At 50.6% G+C, this 14910-nt stretch overlaps 2 protein-coding genes across 2 annotated transcripts; one reads left to right on the top strand and one right to left on the bottom strand.

Annotated features, from left to right (window-relative positions):
• Nucleotides 1-176: 176 nt before the first annotated feature.
• On the top strand, nucleotides 177-3101 carry LOC309571811 (carboxypeptidase A1-like; the record flags this gene model as incomplete). Its single annotated transcript, XM_082279662.1, is given in 12 exon segments — nucleotides 177-191; nucleotides 193-302; nucleotides 487-568; nucleotides 752-886; nucleotides 970-1071; nucleotides 1197-1298; nucleotides 1381-1482; nucleotides 1595-1705; nucleotides 1899-1989; nucleotides 2291-2490; nucleotides 2686-2770; nucleotides 2914-3101. Coding segments are annotated over 12 exon segments (1323 nt in total).
• A 2183-nt stretch (nucleotides 3102-5284) lies between these two features.
• Nucleotides 5285-14708, bottom strand: CEP41 (centrosomal protein 41; the record flags this gene model as incomplete). The annotated part of the gene is made up of 11 exons (XM_082281195.1): nucleotides 5285-5469; nucleotides 5695-5910; nucleotides 6660-6774; nucleotides 7452-7519; nucleotides 7777-7931; nucleotides 8686-8812; nucleotides 9258-9327; nucleotides 10047-10108; nucleotides 13395-13442; nucleotides 14299-14362; nucleotides 14676-14708. 11 exons carry the CDS (start codon nucleotides 14706-14708, stop codon nucleotides 5321-5323), a joined length of 1107 nt encoding a protein of 368 aa, XP_082137321.1. The 3' UTR covers nucleotides 5285-5320.
• Nucleotides 14709-14910: the final 202 nt, after the last annotated feature.

The raw sequence follows: 14910 nt of genomic DNA, 5'->3' as shown, positions 1-14910 counted from the left end.
GGCAGCTGACTCACCATGGCCCCAGCCGGTTCCTGGGACAGGTTTGGCCGGGACTGGCAGTGCCTGGATGGGGACGGCGAGGCCTGACCTTGGCCGGTGGCAGCCAGAGCCTTCCCAGGGCCCTGGGAAAAGGGACAGCTGGAGGGGCCGGGCCACGGGCCACGATCCCGATCCCAATGGGATTTAAGAGGCCCCCAGGGCACTGCTGGGATGCGAGACCGGCTCTCCCAGCTGACCATGAGGCTTCCTGTGCTCCTGGCTGCCCTGGTGGCAGTGGCCACCTGCACCGAGACCTTCGTTGGGTAGGGGGGCTGGGATGGGGCCGGTGGCACCAGGTGGGGCAGAAGGAGCCAGTTCAGCCCTGAGGGAGCACAGGGAAAGGCTCAGGGGAAATCCCCAGGACGGGGGGATGCATGGGGTGGGGTTAGGCCAGACTAACGGGGCTGGAGCTCGTCCCACACCCCCCAGCACCCCCTGACCCCACAGGCACCAGGTGCTGCGTGTCACCCCCAAGAGCGATGAGGAGCTGCAGAAGGTGCAGGAGCTGCAGGCCCTGGAGCATCTGCAGGTACTGGGGGTGGGGTTGGATTTTGGGGATGCCCCCCAGCCCATGTCCCTTGTTTTACAAAGCAGGGACGGGGCTGGACGTGGGATTATGGGAAGCAAACGGTGAAAAGCAAGACAGGCTGGTGCTGGGGGGTGCATCCCAAGGCAGGATCCGACCCCCTTATCTCCATTTTTCCCTACCCAGCTGGATTTCTGGCTGGCTCCCCGCGGGCTCGGATTTCCCGTCGACATCCGCGTGCCCTTCCCCAGCCTGCAGCCCGTCAAAGCCCACCTGGAGGCCAGTGGAGTCTCCTATTCCATCCTGATCGAGGACGTGCAGGTCAGTGGTGCCACAGGGGAGGCAAGGGAGAGGTGGGATCCCACCCTGTGGGAATGAGGCTCATCCCGCCCCGTGTCCCACAGGCCCTGGTGGATAAAGAGCAGATGGAGATGCTCCGGAGCAGCCGCCAGCTGCCGCTCAACACCAACACCTTCAACTACGAGGCCTACCACACCCTGGATGAGGTGGGAGAGCACAAGATTTGAGGCATTTTTGGGGGAAAAGTTTGCTCCTAGCAAAGCCCTGCTGCTCCATGTGCAGCAAGGGCAGGGGGTGAGCTGGCAGTGACCCCCACATCCCTCCTTCCCAGATCTACGATTTCATGGACCTGCTGGTGGCCGAGAACCCCAACCTGGTGAGCAAGCTGGAGATCGGCCGCTCGACTGAGAACCGTCCCCTCTACGTGCTCAAGGTGAGGATTTGGGGATCGTGATCCAGAGGGGAAAGTGGTGGGACAGGGACAAAGCCAACCCCTCCCCTCTCTGCTCTCCCAGTTCAGCACAGGGGGCACAAACCGCCCGGCCATCTGGATCGACACCGGGATCCACTCCCGCGAGTGGGTGACACAGGCCAGCGGCGTCTGGTTTGCCAAGAAGGTACTGACACATCCCAGGCATGACTTCTGCCCCAAAGGGCCACAGGGTCCTCAGGAACCGTGGGATCCAGGTGGGTGATCCCACAGGGATCCCAAACCTCCATCCTCTCTAGATTGTCCAGGATCACGCGAATAATGAAGGTGTGGCCTCCATCCTGGAGACAATGGACATCTTCCTGGAGATCGTCACCAACCCCGATGGCTTTGCCTTCACCCATACCCAGGTACCGCCCCAGATTTCCTCTCCCTGGTTCCTACAGCGGTGCTGGATGGGGCTGGGGAGCAGGCTTTGGGGTGCTGCACATCCCTGAGAGGGCAAAGCCTCCTCATCCACATTTCCATGGGATGGGAATGGGACCACCACAAGCTGTGGAGCTCCAGTCCCGGGCACCAGCTGAGGTGGCTCTGCCCTTCCAGAACCGCATGTGGCGCAAGACCAGGTCCAAGCACGCGGGCTCCCTCTGTGTCGGAGTGGACCCCAACCGCAACTGGGACGCAGGTTTTGGAGGTCAGAGCTCTCCCCTTGCCCCTGGGGAGCGTTTCCACTCTCCAGGTGGAGGCTCCGAGGCCGTTTCTGACTCAAAGATCCATTGATGTCCCCTGGGAAAGAGGTGGGATTTGCTTTCCGTGGCAGAGCCGAAGGTTTGGGCTCCACCAGGGCTTTGATGTCCCCCGGTGACAAATGACAGTCACCATCCAAATCTCTAGGAGAAGCCCCAGGAGCATTCCTTGATCACCACCAAGCATCTGAGGGGTGGGGCTTGGAAGTTCCCAAATTCCCACTGTTTTCACCATCCTCTCTTCCACAGAGGCCGGAGCCAGCGGAAACTCCTGCTCGGAGACGTACCACGGACCCTACCCCAACTCGGAGCCCGAGGTGAAATCCATCGTGGACTTTGTGAAGAGCCACGGGAACATCAAGGCTTTCGTCTCCATCCACAGCTATTCCCAGCTCCTGCTCTATCCCTACGGCTACACCGAAACCCCAGTGCCGGACCAGCAGGAACTGGTGAGGCCCACGTGGTTTGTGGGGTTGGGATGGGGTGGAGCTGCTCTTCTGCCATTCCAAGGAGGAGCCACCTCCATCCTGCATCCACTGGGAAGCTGGGAGGAGCTTTGCATCCCTTTTGCACCTGGAAAAAAGCTGTATCCCACAGGTATTTCCTTTCTTTGGCTCATCTTTCCTCCTTCCCTCTATTCCCAGCACGAGGTTTCTGCCAAGGCCGTGGCAGCTCTGTCCTCCCTGTACGGCACCAAGTACAAGTACGGCAGCATCATCACCACCATCTGTAAGTTCTGGGGGCAGCCATGGCTCCCCCAGAATCCCCAAATCCCAAATCATCCCTCACACCATGGCTCGGCCAAATATCCCACGGAATTCCCGCACGAAGTGATTGAGGCTCCAAATCCCTCCTGTTTTTTCCTCCCTCAGACAGAGCGAGTGGAGGAACCATCGACTGGACCTACAACCAAGGGATTAAATATTCCTTCACCTTTGAGCTGCGGGATACGGGGAGCTACGGATTCCTGCTTCCCGCCAAACAGATCGTTCCCACCGCCGAGGAGACCTGGCTGGCGCTGAAGGTCATCATGGAGCACGCCCGGGACAACTTGTACTGAGCTGGGATCAGGGCTGGAGCAGCTGGAGAGGGGGAAGAAGGCAATAAATAAATGGAAAGAAGGATGAGAAAAGCTGGTGGTTGTTTTCCCTTTTTCCCAAATCGGGTGGAAAAGCCCTTTCGGAGCCGCAGTCGGTGCCAGCACAAACAGGGTGTGCTGGGCTGGTGGCCTGGAAAGGGAATTGATTGAAAGGGCATGAAAATAGCAGGAACAAAACGAAGGGAAGGTGGTGGTTTTCTCTCTGTTCTGGCAGAGCATGGAAAGGGAACTGGGCTCTGGGACGTGAGGTCAGTGGGATTTATTGGGGCTCCAGGAGAGCTGCAGAGGGACTGGGGCCAAGGCATGGAGGGCCAGGAGGCAGGGAATGGCTTCCCAGTGCCAGAGGGCAGGGCTGGATGGGAGATTGGGAATTGGGAATTGCTGGCTGGGAGGGTGGGCAGGGGCTGGGATGGAATTCCCAGAGCAGCTGGGGCTGCCCCTGGATCCCTGGAATGTCCAAGGCCAGACTGGACATTGGGGCTGGAACAGCCTGGCACAGTGGGAGGTGTCCAGAGGTTGGAACTGGATGGGTTTTAAGGTCCCTTCCCACCCAAACCTTTCTGATTGTATGATCCCTCCTCACCTGCTGCAATCCCTAGGGAATGGGGAGCTGAGCCCACTCCCAGCTTTTCCAGGCTCTCCACAGCTCTCAAAGCTGAAAATAAATCACCCAAGCAGCTGCCATAATTAACATTTTATTAAATTAAACAATTAAACCTCTCAGCCTCTGCAGAGCTTGACTCTGCTGCAACCACCAAGAGTCCAAATCCACACAAATCCATCGAGATGGTGGGAAAGTACATTCAGTCCTTCCTTAGATTCCTTGGATTTGGAGGATCTCAAACGACTCAGGCCAGTTTTGTCCAACTGTTTCACCAGGAGGTTTTCACACAGCACAGAGTAGCCAGGGATTCTGGATCTGTCTCCCACAGCTGGATAGCAAAACCAGGATTTTAGCCAATGCAATGACACTTCCAAGAGCTCATGGAGCTGGAAAACTCTATTCCCACAGCAGCAGGATCTTATCAGACTGAAACTGCCAGTCCTGCAATCAGCATTGTCTCATTTCAGACCCAGAGATGCAATAAATGATAAACGTGCTCAGGGATGGCAAGTCTTAAGCTGCCAAACTGGAAATTATGTGCCATTTCTCCTACTTTTTGTCCTTTCACCAGAATTACCCCAAAATCGCCAGTGAATTTTGGGATGTGTTGAAGATTGTCTGCTTCAAAAAGGAAAAACCACTGAATCCAAAAAGACACAGAAAGCCCACAAGACCACGATAACCAAAGCTGGAGCAGGCTCAGCAATGCCAGATGGAAAAACTGGAGAGCAGAATCCCTCCACAATCACCTCCAAAGTCTCCTACAGGCAGCTCAGGAAAATCAGAGGATTCCCAGGTTATCCAGAAGCACCAGTTTGAGGAAAACTGGGCTACTCATTTTCCAGCAAACCTTCACCCTGTTCATTTCCAGATTCCAGGGCCCTGCTGGGTTTTAGGGACCCTGGTGAGGCAGCAGCAGCAAATTTCCCTTCAGCTACCCTAAACCTTAAAGCAGCTCCTAAAAAAACTCTGGCAAAGGAGTCACTGGAAAAAAAAATTCCAGTTATTCCTCTCCAGCTCACTTTGAAAAAGACACAACTACTCACAAAGTGCCCACGAGCAAACACGACTGTCACAGCACCAACTGGGCAATTCCAGACACATCTTTATTAAAAATACTTCTGTTCATTATCATAATTTATTTTTAAAAACCCCAAAAAACCCTTCTGGGATCTTCTCTCACTTTTGGCAAGCTGCTGAATGTCTTTATCTCTGCTAAAAACACCAAAGGTTGTGCTCACAGATGATTTCTGGCCTATTCACCCTCATGGCTCCAGGCACGGCCCAGGAACGTTATGGACACAAATTCCTTCAGCTGGACTAAAAGCTTTGTGGAATGGTTGCTACTGGTCCCAGACTTTACTACCAGTTTGCTCCCTCCCCTACAAAACCAGTTCTATCACCTCTGCCCTGCCCTGCCCCTCAAGTGATGCCATTCCTGCTTCCAGGAAACATCATTCCAGCTGCCCAGCCTTACCCGAGCTGCCAATTCTCACCACGGCTGCTTTTCCCTGCCGATTCCCAAAACCACAAACGGGCTGCATTGCTCAGGATTCCCAAAACCTGGATACTCAATTTATTTCCACGGCCTGTTCTGGATGCTGGTCCTGCTGTGAGAGCGGCTGCTAAGGGAGCCCATGTTGCCAGCGGGGCTGGGGAGGCTGGGGTTGCTCCTCACGGATGAGAGCTTGGAATCATGGCTTGAAACACCCCGGGTAAGGCGGCCTGTGGGAAAAACAACCCCAAATCAGAAATTGGTTGCACAGAGGTTGTGGTTGCCCCATCCCTGGATGTGTCCAAGGCCAGGTTGGATGGGCTTGGAACAGCCTGGGATAGGGGAAGGTGTCCCTTCCCATGGCATGGGGTGGAACTGGATGAGGTTTAAGGCCCCTTCCCACCCAAGCATTCCGTGATTCCATGGTGAGGTTGCAGCATGTTCTGGAGTCTTACTGGCAGTGTCTGAAGGAACGTGCTCCTCGGCCAGGTAATGCTTTAACTTCTGGAGGTCATCTGCAGAAAATCTCCATTTGTTCTCCGCACGTGTGGGTGGCACCCTGGGCGTCGTTTTCCTGCGGGCAGATCCTGAGGGAGCTGGCACCTGGCAGGACACGGGGAGCGTGCCGGTGATCAACCCCTCTGGGATCTTCTGTGCAAGGACTTTGAGGCCTGCAGGGACACAGATCGCTCGTTATCCTGGCTGGGACGGACCAGTCACAAGGGATTGATGGAGCTGAAGGTCCAGCAAGTTTGGATGGAGAAATGTGAGCAGCAGGAGAGGGGGGAATTCTGCCGCTCTGCCCTGCTCAGGTGAGATCCTGCATGGAGTCCAGCTCTGGGGCCAACATCAGCAGGACCTGGAGCTGCTGGAGAGAGTCCAGAGCAACCCATGGAGCTGCTCCCAGGGCTGGAGCCCCTCTACTCTGGAGGAAAGGCTGGGAGAGCTGGGAATGTTCACCTGGAGAGGAGAAGGCTCCAGGGAGAGCTGAGAGCCCCTTGCAGGGCCTAAAGGGGCTCCGGGAGAGCTGCAGAGGGACTGGGGCCAAGGCCTGGAGGGACAGGAGGCAGGGAATGGCTTCCCAGTGCCAGAGGGCAGGGCTGGGTGGGAGATTGGGAATTGGGAATTGCTGGCTGGGAGGGTGGGCAGGGGCTGGGATGGAATTCCCAGAGCAGCTGGGGCTGCCCCTGGATCCCTGGAATGTCCAAGGCCAGGCTGGACATTGGGGCTGGAGCAGCCTGGGATAGGGGAAGGTGTCCCTGCCCACAGGGCTGGAACTGGATGATCTTTCAGTTTCCTTCCAACCCAAACCATCCCATGATTCCAAGATCCCCCCCTTTCCCATCTCCAGCTCCCACAAGTCGCTCTCCACTCCCCTTTTCCCCGGGAGGTCTCAGGGAGCTCTCCCAGCCCCACATACCCCCAGATAACATGAAGAGGTTCTCGAAGCCCCTCTCACACATGGTGGTGGCCGCCTGGCTCGCCAAGCGCTCGTCGTTGTCGTACACAATGATGATTTTTCCATGGGCATTTTTCTGCCATGGGAATTGTTAAGGAGTCACTGCTGAACTTAAGAGGATATTGATGCATTTTAGAAAGAAAGAGACAAATAAATGGGATTGGGGAGGGAAAAACTCCATACTTGGCTTGCAAACATCCAGCAGGAATGTTTTCCCTGTGGAATTCTCCATGGCTGAGGCTTGGCAGACACTGGAAGGACCCAGCCTAATTCCCACTGGATCCAGCATTGCTTGAAGATTGGGAATGGCAACAGCACCTTTGTTTACAACCTCCCCTCAGAGTCAACAACCTGGGAATGATCAGCCTAATCCTTCCTAATAATCCTCTGGCTGTCCCCCAATCCCCATCAAGGTGCTGACAGGAAGCCAAAGGATTTGATGGATGCATCCCTGGAGCAGCCCAGCACTCCAGCAGCAGCAGGAGAGCAGTGCCCAAGTCTGGCTTTGCCTTCCAGCAGCCAAAATCCCGAGAAATGCCAAACCCAGGCAGCTCCCACTGGAGTCAAGAGAAGCCTTGAGGAAATAGAATCCAGCATGTGATGAAGGCAGTGGAGCTGCACCAGGTAATTCCACTTCCTGTCCCACCTTCCTTGCAATCCCTAATTTTGCTTGGATAAGCTCCAATTGATTTTTGAGAGCCCCCACCAGCATCCCCCCATCGTTTTCTATGCCAGTTTCCATGCAAAGGATACATATTCCAGAATACTGTTTGTATAGGGATTCATGGTTCTAGACAACGTTGCAATGGGGTAGGAATAAGCTGCAGAAGGAAAAAAAAGAGGAAAAAATCATCCAGTGGCTGAACACCAACAGCCTGGGACACAACAGCCTTGAGAACCCACCGAGTAAGGGATTAACATCAGCTCAGGCCCCTCATCCCCTCCCAGGAAGGAGGGATGTGCTGGATAAGCGCAGAGAACACCCAGTGATGTCCCACCTGGGGGACAAAATCCAGCTGGAATGTGCCCCAGAGCTGAACATCCATCGCCAGGTGCCTGTGGGATTGTGGCTGCTCACCCCCAACGATGTGGCACTGCTCGTACGCGTCCCGGTCCCGCACGTCCAGCAGCAGGAAGGGGCAGTCGGGATAAGGCTTCTCCTTAGCCTGGGTGTCCTCCTCTTTCTTTGGAGCATCCTTTTCAATGTCCATTTCCCCAACCCCACTGATCACGCTGCAAAGGGAACGGGAGGTTAAGGTGGGAGAGCTCTGAATGTTTCTGTGTCTCTCCAGCAGCTCCAAGGCTGGGGAAGAGTTGGGATAAAGCTTCCTCTTACAGCATCATCCTGGGATCCCTTGACATGGTGGGTTTGGAACTGGACTTATTGTCAATCCCGGAATGGTTTGGGTGGGAAGGGACCTTAAGGGTCTTTTCCAACCCCCTGCCATGGGCAGAGACACCTTCCACTATCCCAGGCTGCTCCAAGCCCCAATGTCCAGCCTGGCCTTGGACACTTCCAGGGATCCAGGGGCAGCCACAGCTGCTCTGGGAATTCCATTCCAGCCCCTGCCCACCCTCCCAGCCAGCAATTCCCAATTCCCAATCTCCCATCCAGCCCTGCCCTCTGGCACTGGGAAGCCATTCCCTGCCTCCTGGCCCTCCATATCCATATAAACACATCATGCACATGACTGAGTTCCCCAGAGCACTGTGTGACCCCCAAAATTCAGGAATGTGGGGACCTGGATGGAATCCCACAGACACATTTCCTCATCAGACCGTCATCAGGTGACAACAATGTTGAGTTCCAGCCTCAAGCCAAACTCATTCCAACAGGAAATCCTGCCAATCCCTTCCCTCTCACCTACAAACCCAGGCTTTAATGAGAACGAGAGCATAAAACCACTTTGTAGCAATTTAAAATCAGCAGCTGGGTTCAAACAATCATCTGCTAAGACAGGAAGAAAACTGTGTTATCCTGAGGCACCTCTGCAGCGTGGAGCGATGGGATTCCCCGGCTCCTGAGTCATTTAGGGACAGGACTGGGCTGGGTGTCCCCTCAGGGCTCCCTTTCCCATTTGTCCCTGCTGCATCTTCACCTGCAGCATCAGCATCTGGGGAAAGAAGAGGGCACGAGGAGTTAAGAAGCTGCAGGAGGTAAACAAGCAGGTTTTAAAGCCAGTTTCTATTCTTGGAAAGAAGAGTGTGACAGCTTTATCTTCATCCTCTTAATGAAGAGCACTTACCCAGAGCCTCCTATTCAAAATAATAAAGAGCCAACTGATTTTTTTTTTAGGGCTCGAGATCTCATTTGAAAATCTCAATAAAATAGAATTTTTGATGTGGGTTATGTTGTTACAACAACAAATCTGCCAGCACGAGGCCTTTCCAACTCTTTTTTAGCAGTGGTTCTATTCCCAGCATGGAATTGCTGCAGGCCACAGGTGAAGTTTTGTTTTTCCTCCTGATGGAGCCCTGCTGCACTCCCAGCTCGGCCACTTCACCCCCTGGCACTGATGCCCAGCTCTTCCCCTTTGTTCCTGCCACAAATGTCATCACCTTGCAGCTTGTGCAGCTCCTCATTTGTCACTTCTAAGGTTTCATTGGACAGAGAGGCGACCTGGATAACCTGCAGGGCACAAAAACAAGGAGACACTGATCCCCACATCCTCATGGCAGGGAAACACAGCAGGGATCAGCTTAAGGAAGAACAAGCCAAGGGTTGCTTTTAACAACCCAGGGAAAAAAAAAAAAAAATCACAAGTCTGCAGAATCCCACTCCTTCAACATCTCTGAGTTTAACCTTCCCTTATCTTCTCTCCTGAGAAGACAACTGGTTTTTTTTCTTTTAGTTTTAAGCAGTTTTCTTGAACCAGCACCCCCCAGCTCTTTGTTTCCTGATCAATTTTTCACTTTTTAAATATTATGATTCACTGCTTTGAAATAAAATAATGCACAGAAAGCCTTGAAGTCCCAACCTGCCAACCTTCTGCAGTTAAACCTGGGGTCAGGGAGGGCTTCAGGCTGCGATTACTTGATACAAAACTCAGATTTAGGGGCTGTTTTACACAGCTTTTTTTCTTTTGCAGATGCTTGCATATCGTTTTAAGTTAACAGACAGATAAAATAAGGGATAAATTTCAAAGATGGAGTCACCACAAACTTTAATTTGTAATTAAAGGCATTTGGCCACTGTGGAAATGAATTATTTGCTTTTATTAAAGGGCAGGAAGAAGCCAAGACAGAATAATTGCACATTAAGGCTAAATAATTACAGAGAAACTTTTATTCCAAGGAAAAATGCTGTTCCTAAAAGGTCTTGGAGGCCAGAGAGGGATCTGTACGTACCAACTGAGCAAAAGTTGTCACCTTCAGCCTTTTAAACAGCTCATCCTTTTTATATCTGTAATCTTCAAAAACAAAACAAAGAGGACAAGGTAAATTTTCAGCTCATTCCCAGTTTTTTTAGCCACCAGGTCATAGCTTAATCCCATCTTTTCTCAGAGACTCTTCTGCAGCCAGGCAGGATCTCAGGGCAAGTTTGCACTGAAGGATGAGAACAGCAAACCTGGAAACTTAGTGAAATGCCAGTCATAAAGAGAGGGTTTAATTAATACCAGTCCTAGAGAGAGGGTTTAATTAACACCAGTTACAAAGGGAAATCTTGTCCAGATATGATGAAGTGGAAGAGGCAGATTTAATTGCTTTTAGACTCCAGTATGAATTTGTGTTTTCCATGGTGCTGGGGAAGGAAGCAGCTCAGGAATTCCCCCTTTTCCTGCTGTTCTTTGGAGCCCACTGGGGTCACAAAGCTCCTTAAACCAAAAGATTCATCTACCTGAGTTTTTAATTTGTGTAAATTACAGCAGAATCAGAGCATGGGGTATCGCATCTTTGCAAACACCAAACTAAATGTGCAGGTTTCATCTGAACAATTAAAAAATCCCAAGTTTTTATACTTTATCCAACAATTAAATTCTGATTTCTACCATTTGTTGACACGGATATCTCAAGGAATGGATAATTGACACAAGAAACTCGACTAATCGAGTCTTAATGGATTAATTAACACAAGAAACCAGACTAATTGAATCTTAATCCTGAAGACACAGCTTAGGGAGCAAGAAAACTGAGCAGGGCTGCTGGAAGGACTGGCAAAGATCCAGAGCAGAGATTCCCAGAGCTGAAGGAATGATGGCAAAGTGGGAGGGAGCCTGATCCCATCCTGATCCTAGAGATGCAGAGCAAGGGAGAAACCTCCTGGTGTGAAACAAAAGGTGTTTGGAGGAGGAGAGAGAAGCCAGGATGGGTATCAGTAGGAACATCTTGATATGGAATAACCTCTCCTGGGAAGCAATGGGAGCTTTGTCCTTTGGGAAAGGCAGGGTTAGGAAGGAGCTGGTCCCTCTCCAGCTGTTCAGCTCCGAGGGATAACAACGGAGCACAGGATCTTTGGCAAATCCACCCAGTTAAACAATTCTAAATCCTCTAAAACCATCTGCTGAATGCTCCATTAGCTTAGGGGAGATGAGGGAGAAGGGGGAAGGGCTCCCATGCACATTCCTGCAGCCACGACACAAAAAATTCCCCCAGGATTTGCTTATTTGAAGAATCTCCCAAGCTGAGTTGTGTTTAGAGAAGGAACCACAGGAATGCTGGAGGCTGAGATCTCTTCCCAACACATTGAGAGTTCCCAAATTCCACATCCCACCCTAAATAATTTTGATTAGGCTGCAAAACAAGCACCTGTTTGCTCCTCACAACTTGTCCTAGGAAAAAGGAGCCCCACCAAAATATCCACTGCACATCCAAAGCATGGGGCTGAAGCACAGGAGGTGCAGAAACTGGTTTGCAGGATGAGGAGGTGCAGAAACTGGACTGCAGGATGTCAATTAACTGGGAAATGACCCTCGTGGTTCTTGCAAAACCACCTGGTTTCAAGCCTCAAGCTGAGGTTGTTAAATCCTCCTTTAGCTCCAAAAAAACCAGCAACAATTATCTCCTGTAATTATTTCCCATTTCATCACCTCAATGACTAAAATTGTCCACCCAAGGCCAAAAAAGAGCCTTTCTGTCATGTCAAATAAACTTCATTTAGAAGGACAAATAAAAGCAGCAAAGCTTGGGAAGTGCTGGATGTATAAAAACACTGGCAAAGCGGAACCGCTGTCCCACAATGCAGCTTCTGGATGGTTCCTTCCCACCTCAAATAAGGATTTTTTCATCCCAAAAACAGCATCTTTGCCCTAGATCTTGCTTTTGCCACCCAAAATGCCTTCCCAGCAGTTCCCAGAGAGCTCAGAAGTGCTGCTTCCAGCTCCAAAAGCAACCCGACGTACCCGGTCCGGTCCTGGCGGATCCGTTGGAGTTTTCTGACATGGTTTTGCTCGGAATGATTGCGTTTTCCAGGATGGGCTCCTCGGGGCTTTGGAGAGGAGGGCAGCAACACCAGAGAGAAGGAAGAGACTTGGTGTGTGTCCTCAAGTCAATCCTCCCAAGGATGAATCATCGTGGGTGCAGCTCTCTCATTTTTGATGCCGTGGATTTAAATCTCTCACGTTACATAAGGGACAGAGAGGTGCCTGTGCTGGGGATTTAAATCCGTGTCCAAAGGGTGTCATCTATCCCTGAGAAACCAAGGGGGAGAAGTTCCTCCACTCCCTGGGAACACAAGGTGTCCATTCAGCCTGGAGAGAATGACAAAGTTCCTCCCTGGCCTCCAAAAAAAGAGGGAACAAAAGAAGCGTACGGAACAGATCCGCGGCGGAGATTGGAAACCCAGCTGGGCCACCAAACAACATTTTCAGCACAAATAAAAAGTAAAGCAGTGTCCAGCACTGAAATCTCAGTCAAGAGAGCGTTTTGGAAAGCCAAGGTCATTCCTCTTTTGATTTTCCCCCCAAAGACCTGCAGTGTTTGAAAAAAAAAAAAAAAACCAACCCAAAAACCCAACAAACAAACCACAAACAAAGGCCCATTTTGCACAAATAAATTCCCGTGGCCTCCCTCACAAGGGGGGCACAGAAAGCGGGGCTGAGAACTAAAACTGAGCATTTCAAACCCTAATTAATCCTCATTAATGGAGGTTTCAGTTCAGTTCAGGGTTAGGGTTTTTTTTCACCTCCATAAATGCAGCTTTCAGGTTGAAGAGTTTTCCTGGCTCCTTACGTGAGAATAATCTGGAAATAAAGTCACCTCTTTGATTGGGGAAAATTATTTGAGAAGTCTGGGTTTGGTGGGAAAGCAGAGAAATAAAAATATTTTAGGCTTTCATTAGCCTGAACAACCTAAAGTCTTCAAAATGCCAGCGTTTAGTGATGGTGAAATCAATGGAAACACGAGGAATGAGCTTGGTTTTTTCCTGTCTTGGAGTATTTTGATAGAAATTTAAATTAAATAAAGAGAAAAGAGCTCAAATTGTGACCTAAAAGTGAAATAAAGTCTCAGAAGGAAGCCTGCATCTCCCCAGATGAGTCTAGCCTGGATTTCTTAGCTCAGAGAACTTCCTGTCTGGTTTCAATCCAATAATAAAAACTGCACAAAGAAGGATCTGGAAGATTTCCTGACCTGCCTGCTTGGATTTTTAAATTAAATCTGTGGAGATTTCCAAGGAAAACCTCCTGGGATTCACCCCCTGCTCTTTGAGCTTTGAACCAACCCATTTTTAACCCGTCCTGCTCCTCCCCAGGTACTCACTTCTTTTGATCTCTTCCAGCTTCTCCATGTATTTTGACAAACTATTCCCTGTAACAGAACAAAAAAATCAGTTTATTGTGATCACTTATTTATTAGAGGTTTTCTTCAGGCCCATTAAGGCTTACATTTTAATTGCTTTGAAGGAAACAGCTGCTTGTTGTAGATTCTCCTTCACCATTAAAATACAAGGCACAAAAAGGCCATGATTTTCCTCTTTTCTCTCAAGGAATGTTGAGCTAAACAGCAAAATCCAAGGACTTGCTGTTCCTTTTCCAGCATTTTGGTGAGGATGCTACAGACTGGTGTTACTGGATAAAATTCAGCTGCTTTAACAACAAAAAAAACGCCCCCAGAGACACCCCTAAATAATTATTTTGCCTCACACCCTTGACAAGATACAAGAAAAGTCCATGGACAGGAATTGCAAGACCAGTAATTTCTATGGGAACCACCACAACAGAGCCTGACCCAGTTTAAAGCTATTTTAATCCCTAATTCTTCTCAAAAAAAAAAAAAAAAAAAAAAAAAATTAAATATAAACAAGCTTTAACACAAGAAAGACTTTAAATATGTGGTTATCTACATACAGAGCATCTAACCTCAACTTTCAGGGGACGAACAGGGGTGCGTGAAAATAAGCATACATAAATATACACAGCACACATAAATACACATAAACCTGCATGATTTGTGCTTGATTAAATTTCAGCTTTGAAAGAGAATTGTAAATAGGAAATTTTTATAAGCTGCAAACGTTTGGTGAGACAAATCATCATCACGATGAGAATTCTGTAGAGTTTGGGGTAAATTAGCTCGGGACAGAGGTAATTAAGACATTAATTATACTTTTCTATCATCCTACACCTATTTTTTAGTGTTTTTATCACAGAAAAATTTCACTTACCAGTATCCAGACGCGTTTTTATATGTTGATACTTGGGATTCGAGGGGATGCGCCGCGTTAGAAGCTGTTTCAAAATGGAAAAGACGAGAAGCCCAAATTTAAAAAATAAAAAGACACTTTAAAAAAAGCAGAAAAATGAACAGAAAATGCGATTTGAAGGGGTTTAAGAGACAGAAAAATGAGCGAGAAATTCCTGAATCCCCATCTCGGTATTAAACCCCGCTGATTTAAAGCCTTCAAAGGAGAATTTCTCCCGTTTTTTCTCCACACTGAGCTCGCCCGGCTCCAGGAGCTGCACGAACCATCCCCCCGCGCCTCCCTCGTGTTCCCCCTCGCCGCCCGGAGGGTGTCGGCGAAGGAAAGGCCCCTCACAGCACCTGAGGGTCCCCGAATGCTCCCCGAGCCGACATCGTCCCGCACCGCCGCTCGCCGGCTCCGCCCGTCCCTCACGCGCGGCCGCGCTCCCGCCTCCCCCCCACCCCGCAACTACGCCCTCCGCCATTGGCCGCCCGCCGCGCCCGCAGCCAATCAGAGGCCGCGCACGGGGAAGGGCGCGCGTCGCCCGGCAACGGGAGGGACGCGGCGGGCGGGAAGCGGCGGGGAAGGGGAGCG

This window comes from Coloeus monedula (assembly GCF_965178545.1).
Source record: "Coloeus monedula genome assembly, chromosome: 4".
Taxonomy (NCBI): Eukaryota; Metazoa; Chordata; class Aves; order Passeriformes; family Corvidae; genus Coloeus; species Coloeus monedula.
The sequence above is the reverse complement of the archived record's forward strand: the minus strand, read 5'-3'. Positions and strand labels throughout refer to the sequence as shown.